This window comes from Glossina fuscipes, unplaced genomic scaffold (genome assembly GCF_014805625.2).
Source record: "Glossina fuscipes isolate IAEA_lab_2018 unplaced genomic scaffold, Yale_Gfus_2 147, whole genome shotgun sequence".
NCBI lineage: Eukaryota > Metazoa > Arthropoda > Insecta > Diptera > Glossinidae > Glossina > Glossina fuscipes.
In genome coordinates this window covers 2310869-2320115 of record NW_023998490.1, presented here as the reverse complement: position 1 = coordinate 2320115, position 9247 = coordinate 2310869, and the positions used below count along the sequence as shown (strand labels likewise).

The following is a 9247-nucleotide window of genomic DNA, read 5'->3' as shown; positions in this document are numbered from 1 at the left end:
TTCTTTCTCTCTTTTTATGTATTTATATATGAATTATTAACTTTAACGTTTTAATTTATTTTTAACTTACTTTGTTGTTATTCTTCTTCTTCTTATCTATCCTCTCTGGAATTTTTCATCAACAAAAATGGAGTTTTCACGAGCAACTTTGAATTGATCTCTGCCTCAAAACAAAATGTCAGTTTTTCTTGCATGAGGATGTTATGCCAAGAAATGCTCCTTCTTTATTACAACAACGGCTACGAGACATATGCCACCGACAGTTCCGTCGGACATAATGTATCTGGCTTCAAGGTTGTCAAACATCTATCTAAAACAGTACATAGAGTCAAAGTGGCGGAGGAACTTTCCTCGACTTTTATTGAGTTGCTTGCCATCAGACATGCTATTAAGGTGGCTATTACTGATGGTAGCAAGAGAATTGTTATTTTTTCGGTTAGAAAGCCAGCTCTACTTCCAACAAATAAAAGAGATGCAGAAAATCAATATGTGTTGTTTGATCTTTTCACGGAGTTCCTTTTCTCGTTAGCGTTCTTATTGCACATTTCTCCTGTCTATTTTTTAGGTTTTTTTTTGCTTTTAATCTTTAACAGAGATTTGGTGGTAGAAAATATTGAATGCCTTTCATACTTTATACATTTACAGAGATTTGGCGTTAATCTTCAATGTTTAACAGAGATTTTGGGTTTCTTTTTCAAAGCTTAACAGAAAACTATTCATTAGTTGTCATTTACATGGTACTTTCTTTTATAAACTTTGTAGAGGAAAAAAGATCAGCTAACGGCTTTTAGCGAGGACCCATTTTACAAGTGCGCAAAGAAGTTGGACAAAGTGAAATACTAAATGAAATTTTATATTGTATTAAAACTTAGTATTGTGTTAAATAAATTAAATAAATTATGTACAGAAATCGTAAGAAAGTGTATAAAAGACGAACCGACAAAAATATAAAGAAATTGTAAGAAATTAACAGTAACTACATTTACTGCCTGCATCTATTATTATTATTATTATAATTATCATTATAATATTAGACTAATGAAATAAATTCTTAGACTAAAAAAAAGACATTGAGCACTAGCAGCACAGGCTATCGGCTCTAATATAAATAAATGTACATTAGATAATGAGCTTAGTAGTATTAATAAAGTAATATATTGAATTTATATTCGGTTCTGAAGGTCAGTTTAGAATGTCAAAAGGGTTAATCGCTCCAAAAACAAGGAAAACTTAAGGCAGTTGCAGAGAATGTGCTTTATAGTTAGAGTTTTTCGCCTGCATCTATATTTTATGCATTGACAAGGAGACTCATCTAAGATTCGTATAGTTTCTCTGGAAATCTCGTTGGTATCTCCTTAGTTCCTAGCTCTTCCGTGTATTAGAAAAAATGATTTTTAGTCAGTTTACAGATCAAAATAGGTATTCATTTGAGCTTACAACGAAAATGAATATGTTTTTAAAGCAATCTTGGCATGCCAAAAAAATGTCGGGAGCAGAATCAAGTCGTATGAGATCTTTTGTAATCAAGTACGTTTAAAATTAAACAAGAGTTCGCTATCAATTTTAAGAAAATTTACGTTAAAACATTACAACAAATAACATTGTAAATGTTCACATGGCAGACCAACTATGAGACTGCAATAACAAGTATGTGCCACCATATTAATACAAAAATTTTTCATTTCATTTATATGATAATCGGCATTATTTCCTTTTCATATATGCTATATAACAAATATATACAGATTTGTTTATATATATATAATAAAAGCAACTGTTAAAAATTAGTAAGAAAACATTGTGTTGCGTCCAAATTATTGTTAAAAAAACTCAAATTTGAAGAGTTACAATTTGGTTAAAAAGGCAAAGTTATTACATTATGGCGGCAAACGTACTTGTTGTTAGCCTATTTGAATAACTGCTGCTCCATTTTTGTGCAAATTTTATATTTATAGGCTGTTTCAATTCAATAGGTGGTTCAATTTCTATATGAATTTTTTTTTTTTTCGTTTATCATTCTTTGCGCACAAACTTCAAACTATCAAACCTTTGACGGCTGGAGGGCAGTTTTCAATGTTCTATGTTAAATGTTTATGCAAAACAATCATCAGTAAAGCAAACATAAAGAGGCGAAGCAGCTGAAAAGGATGGATGTGCTTTTCTGCTTCTTTCGGCAGTGGCTTACGTGAATGCTACGCGTTTTCAATGATGTTTTGACGACAATTATAAAATTCACACGATGTTTATCTATTGGCCGTGATTGTTAAGTACGGATATGTTCCATAGTTTGTTTTTTTTGCCTTCTACAAATGTGTATAAAATACCTTAGTTTTATAAGTGGGTTGGTCAATATGTATTTTTTGTTGGTTCTGTTCACGTGAATAGATTGCTCAATTTCCCTTCTGTGTGTCGATGCGCGTGCGTAATGTTTTGCAAATATGTTTGCATCAACCGTGTAGCAGATAATACCACAACGTCTTGATTTCAATTATCATACTATTATCATTTAGTATAAGTTACACTAGAGATAATTGCAATTTATTTTATTAAACGTGAAAGTGTCGATCGGGATCATTCTTGCTTGGAAGACAAAGAACATTTTAAGGTCAATATATATCATGGGTTGTAAGATATGGGTTTTTGATTATTGTGGACGGACCACGCTGTTTGGGCATCCTTCATTATGAAGGTCTTCCTGAAATGGTGTACCCTTCTTTTTTTGTCTGGTTTTAAAATACAGTAAAAGTTCCTTATTCGCGTATGCCGCGACATACTAAAAAAAAATCAATTTAATTGATTGCGAATGTGCATTTCGTTTTTCCCTCTTTAGGCAATTTGTTATTTGGGGAAATTACTTAGCTGAAATGAAATTTGGGATTTGGGATTTTCGCAACAATACTTTATTCATTGAGTAATAAGGTTGCTTTCATTCTGTTTACGAATAAAGAAATTTATAGCCGCGAATATGGGAATTGGTCGCATTTTTTTCATCCGCGAATAGTAAAACGGCGAATAACGGAAGCGCGAATAAGGAACTTTCACTGTATACAGTTAGCATCTATAACGAAACGAATGTTTTTGACGAAAAACTTTTAAATTCATCGGAAATAAGTGAAATTTCAAGACGCGATATAGAAGTGTAGGCAGATGTTGTTGTACTGCTTAGCGTTATATTATTAGTGTTCTGAGGTAGACGTTGGTATCGTTTATGCATCCTAATATAAATTTAACGACATTGCCAATTAGCATTTTCTTCTTTAGCATAACGTAAAATTTATATTCAATTTTTTCGAATTGATGAAAGTCTTTAGCTTTGAAGCGAACTTTTAGAGGTTGATGATAGCTTCAAAGAGTTCCTGCGAAAACAGAACAGTTTTGTAGAGTTGATGAAAACTCTACAAGGCAGCACATCCTATGTTGAAATAAAAAAAACAAGGAATTCTAAAGGCGGAGCTGATAACAGAGGTAACATTTAGTGTGTAAGATTTAGTACGCAATTTAAGTTATTAATTTTAAATTTGAAATTTTCATCATGTAAAAATGTAAAATTACAAATTTAAATAAATTATAAATTAAAAAAGTAAAATTAAAGGTTTTATATTAATCATTACAATATCTGATATATACATTTGTATGGCATATATTCCGGAATTAATTTTTTACAGAATTTAAAAAAAATACTCTTATGATACGGGGTACTGTCAACAAACAAAATTGTGGGGCGACATACGTGACGAACTTAGCTTGGAAATTAACATTACAGTTTTCGCATACACAGTTGGTAAAAAGCTGGACGCGCTAATGACTAAATTGATGGCAGTAAACAATAGACAGAGCACCGTTCGTACATCACTTTGGATGTGGCAGTACGCCAAAAAACTGGGATTGGTGCGCGCGGACCAAGTAACAGCATACGGGACAATACAAACAGTGACAACCCATGGCGGCAAGAGCGACACTGATGACCAATTTTTAGGATTGCACGAAACAGACGAGGTAGGTAGAAAATTATTATTAGGTAGGATACAAGCAAAAAAACTTCTGGAGTAAGTGAGAGATACCATAGAGTGGGTGAGAAAAAGGGACTGAAGTGTATGCAGGTGATAGGATAGAGGGTGAAAAGGAAGGAACGGAAGTTCAAGAGGGGGATAGGATAGAGGGGACAGAAGAATTGATGGAGATACCATATATAGAGGATAGGCTAGAAGTAGAAAGCCCCACTAATTTTAGGAGCGAAATTTATCCGTCTGCACAAATCGACATCGGCGCAGGCAGCTCTTTTGGATGAAAATCGGCGCCTCGAGGCGAAAGTGGAAACCTTGCGGACGGAATTTCATAGAGCAAAGGATCAACGGCCAGAAATAGCAGATGAAGCTGATAGCACCAAAGGAATTAATTTATTCATTTCTTTTTATTTTATTGTAGATTAAATAGCAAGCATACGGCTCTACTCATCGCTTCAATAGAAAGCGATATTTCTGGAGGCCAACGGTAAGTTCGTGACCATCATTTGCAGGAAAATTCGATAATCACTGAATTGTTCCATTATACATTGCTAAGCAGTAAACTGTCATATATTTATCTTTTCTTATGTATGTCTAATTATGCGCATTTATATTATATATTGTATTATATTTTTATAATTATGTTAATATATGTTTTACAAATAGATAAATATGTATGTATCTCTCACAAATGTGTACGTATATTGTAAATATTATTATAATTTTAAGTTAAATTAACGGGATAGGCCTACATTAATGCCAACCATATAAAACAATTGGCAACGCGCCTATCACGCTACCTCAAGGGTGGTGTGCAAAAAAATGATGATGAGTTTTAACTAAGGCGCTTCAAACAGCTTGGAAGCGTGCAATAACCTGAATGTGTACAGCTGACGTCGTTCATACATTTACAATTCAAGATTGACCCAAGGTAAGAATAATCTCGGTAGTCCAATCCTAAAGAAAATACTGAATGAAAAGGCAGAAAATGAGGTGATATAGAAATCATATGTAAATATATATAAAGTATAGAATAGGAGATTACTTCAAACCTCACTTACAAAGGTAAGAGCGCCTGAAACCAATTAAAAAACTCTGGCACAATATTAATGAATATTTTTGGTTCTCATATTTTTTAGTGCGAGTACATTGTATGGCGGTTTAAATCAATCGACGTGATTTGCAATCATCGTATTTCCCACATTCACCGATGCTTAGCTTAATTCCGTGGGTAGTCTGTTGAACCTACTAACTACCTGGGCAGTGTGGTTAAACAACCAGTTACCGATAATATGCCAACGGAGGAAAATCACAATTCTTCTTCGGAAATTTTGATTTAGATACAATAGAAATAAAAACCTTCGAAACTGACACTGATACGGATAAAAACATTGGGATGAATAGTTGTAATAATGAATTGCGGAAACCCCTAAATACTGTACACATCGAGGCTGCTATAAATCGCAGAGCACTTGCATTGCTCTATTGCGAAGTTGGATTTCTTACTACATTATCTACCATAAAAACATGCGACATGGAGAAGTGGTTTACATCGCTGGAACAGACATGTTGTTTGGAGGTTCCTTAGGTGCACTTTCCATTTCTATTTTTCTCAAAACTTAAGGTTCCACATCATCCCAATCATTTGATTCAACTGGCGGCCATGTGTTGCCAAAGAATGTTTGTTTTCAAGCGCCAAAGTCCGGCAACCAGTTGTGGGCACGCCTTTCCAAAGAGGCAACGATAAAGTTTCTAATGGTTCACATCAGAAGCCTCCACACAGGGTTAAAGTTCGAATTTCCGGCCTGAGCGGTGTTAGACCTAAAATTGCTAAAAAACTTATATTGCCTGGAGTGTCTGCAGTCAAATTGTAACTGAGGAATATTTCGGCGCTCAATTATTAAAGTAGTAACAAAGGAAGAAGCTCCCCATCGTAATGTACTCCTGTTTAATCCGGAAACATACTGTGAGTTTGTTGGAACTGTGGATGTTAACTAAACCTTGGATTTAGTAATTGTTCAACCAATCTTGCATAGAAAACTTCATCATATAAAAAGATAACTTGATAGATTGGGAAGGCGCTTATATGCAATACAAGAGCGATTTACGTATATTGAAACTAGAAAGCCCCCAAGAGCAATTTAACAATTAACTTGGCTGCTCAGCATTTGTCCGAGGTACCATTAGGTTTTACAGTCAAACTCTAACTAGAGATTAAACAACTTAAGGAACGTTTACATAACGCGGAGCGTGAAATAAAAGAGAAAAACTTTATCAATAGCAAAAAATCAACACCACAACCTAATGAAATCCGTAAATGAGTATACACAGATTGCTTTATCTCAAAAATCGAAAACATTCATATAAGTACATAAAAGATTAAGATTCTATTAATGATGTAATCGTAGGCGACGACAAAAGAAATGTATTTTATAGATAACACGCTCTAGCAACATTTTTTTCGTTGCAAACGTGCCAATCAATTCAAAATATTCAGATTAAATAAAATATAGAGAATGAGGAAAAGAGGCAAAGGTGGGGATTGAAGGTGTGAAGGAGATGAAATGAGATTAAAATATAGAAAATTTATATAATAAATAGAATGCACTGCATTTTTTCTCGGATGTACAACGTACAATAAATTTTTCTTCGAAAATTATAAAAAGGAACAAAAAATCCATACGGAATGTGAATGTATATACAACAATAATAATAACATTAAATCAAGTTAATTAGAGGAGCAATGCTACCTTAAAATTAATCGGCTTTGGGTTTTAAATCATTTAAGCAAGGTTGTAGGAATTCTTCTACAATAGCTTCCACCATACGATCTAATGTAGCGCGTAACTTGCCCCAATCTTTTTCTTCTGGCTTTGCACATAATTCGGCATAGTATTTAATTTTCGGTTCAGTTCCACTTGTACGCAGTGTTATCACTAAACCATTCTCAAAATTGAAAGTGATCATTTGACTACTTGAGCTAACTGGTAAGATAGCTAGACCGTGAGGTTGGGCTGTATCTATACCCGTGGTTAAATCACGAATGTTCTTTATGCGAAACTCTCCGTTTAGTATCGACGATGGATATGTACCGGGTTGTCCATTTTGAAAGTTACGCAGGCGATCAAATATACGTTTAATAATCTCTGGTTGATCACAAAATAAATAGGAGCAATTTGTGCAATGATAGCCATATTTTTGATAAATTTGTTGCAATTTGTTGGTTAAAGTAAGACCTTCGGTAGAACGAAGATAACAAGCCATGGTAGCCAAATGAGTCGCAGCACTAATACCATCCTTATCGAGAACGGCTGTAGAAAACATGAAACCTATTGCTTCTTCAAAAGCAAATAGAACATGTTTATCTTGTTGCATTAACTCAATGGCACGATTACCCATCCACTTGAAACCCGTCAAAGTCTCTATAAAGTTGAAACTTTCTCTATGGGCCATGGCTCGAAGTATTTTTGAGCTCACAGTGCTGGCAAGTAAATAGCATTCGCCCATATCAACGTCAGGATGTAAAGCTTTATAATTTTCTATTGACCACCAACCCAGCAATGTGCCTAATTCATTGCCGTTAAAAACCTTCAAGCGAAATTTGATAAAAATAGTTTTACGGCAAAATGGTTTACTACCGAGAAATCATACCTTCCATACACCTGTCTCATTATCCTTTTCAGCATAAGCAAGGCGATCTGCATCAGGATCGTTAGCTAATATCATATTGATGTTTTCCTCTTCCGCTTTTTTTATAGATAATTGCAACGAACTCTTTCCTTCCTCGGGATTCGGAAATTTCACAGTAGGAAATTCAGGGTCAGCTTCCTTCTGCTCTTCAACTGGTACTAGGTTAGGCAAGTGGGCTATTTGGAACGCTTGCTTTACAAAAGGCCAACCTACTCCATGCATTGCTGTGTAGACAAATCTTATGTTTTCTTGCTCTTTTTGCTGTTGATTAACATCCAAATATTTTTGCGGTATGTGAGTTTTAAGAGTTTCAAAGTATAATTCGCGCATTTCCTCGAAAGGGTCTTCTATCAATTCGGTCTGCGTTAAGATATCAGTTCGCCAAGAACTTGCTTTGGGTTCGAGATTATCTAAAATAGCCCTCTGTATATTCTTGTCATGGGGTGAGATAATCTGGGCACCATTGCCCCAATACACCTTGTAACCATTGTCTTCTTTGGGATTGTGGGAAGCAGTGACCATAACGCCGGCCAAGCAGTGTTTTTGTAAAATAGCAAAGGGTACAAACGGCGTGGCGACCATATGTCCATATAAGTAAACTTTAATTTTATTTTGCACAAATACCGTAGCAGATAATTCAGCGAAACGTTTACTGTTATAACGACCGTCGAAACCGAAAACTACACCTCGATTGTAGTCCTCTTCCTTATATTGTTCTTTAATATACTCACATAAACCCTGAGCAGTTTGTATTATAACTAAATCATTCATGGAATCAAATCCCGCTTGCATACAAGCCCTTAAGCCAGCTGTGCCAAAAGTTAAACGTTTCAACAAACGCTTGCTAAGTTTGGGGAAATCCTTTTTAGTCAACAATTCTTTAATTTCATTTAATGTTTGTGTATTGCGATCCCACTTCAACCACAAATCAATCTGCTCATCAAGATTACTGTCACCCGAATATATTGCCATTTTTTTTTTAAATTAGTTTTCAAGCTTCTATCACAGTCCCGTTTTCTTGCTACACATATATAGATTCCTTCGTATGCGCACAATCCTTTTCATGCAATTTTTTTGGCGTGATGATTTAGTCAACGTTTTTCGGATTAAATTTCGCTTGTACGTGGATACAGACTTTTTGATTTTTCTTTGTAATTGGTGTACGCTTCTTACGCTGTTTTCCGTACGAGCAAGGCAATTAGAATAGATTCTCTTTATTTTTGCAATCATTGCAATGCGCCCGCAGAAAATAAGTACATATATAAATTTCGCTCTCATTGTATGCATCGATAAAAAATCAGCTGGTTTTCAGAAACTTACTTAATTATCAGCTGCTCACAAATCCAATGCCCAGCGTTTCTCACATAATTATTTATCTGGCAAATCTCGTGCCGCCTGCTTTGAAGAAAATAACAAATAATAAAATCAAAATTGTTTAAAGAATTACTTGGTAAATCCTAAAAAACGATGTACTTGATCAAAACGGTTTCCGTTTGTAATTTCTATGTGAAAATCCAAGATTCTCAAAAAACTGATAAGAAAGCCAATTTTCG

The 9247-nt window shown here is 34.6% G+C and overlaps 1 protein-coding gene across 1 annotated transcript; it reads right to left on the bottom strand.

The window, feature by feature from the left end:
• Window positions 1-4920: 4920 nt before the first annotated feature.
• Window positions 4921-8909, bottom strand: LOC119641215 (phosphoglucomutase-2). Its single transcript, XM_038039770.1, has 3 exons — window positions 7656-8909; window positions 6755-7592; window positions 4921-4973 (listed from the first exon to the last, which is right to left on the bottom strand). Exons 1-2 carry the CDS (start codon window positions 8664-8666, stop codon window positions 6762-6764), a joined length of 1842 nt encoding a protein of 613 aa, XP_037895698.1. The 5' UTR covers window positions 8667-8909; the 3' UTR covers window positions 4921-4973; window positions 6755-6761.
• Window positions 8910-9247: the final 338 nt, after the last annotated feature.

Bases quoted from the DNA above. Each gene is read 5' to 3' on its own strand.
- LOC119641215 (XM_038039770.1), bottom strand. From the start codon at position 8,666: ATGGCAATATATTCGGGTGACAGTAATCTTGATGAGCAGATTGATTTG. The intron at 7,593-7,655 runs GTATGATTTCTC...TTTCGCTTGAAG, and splicing joins ATGAGACAGGTGTATGGAAG to GTTTTTAACGGCAATGAATT.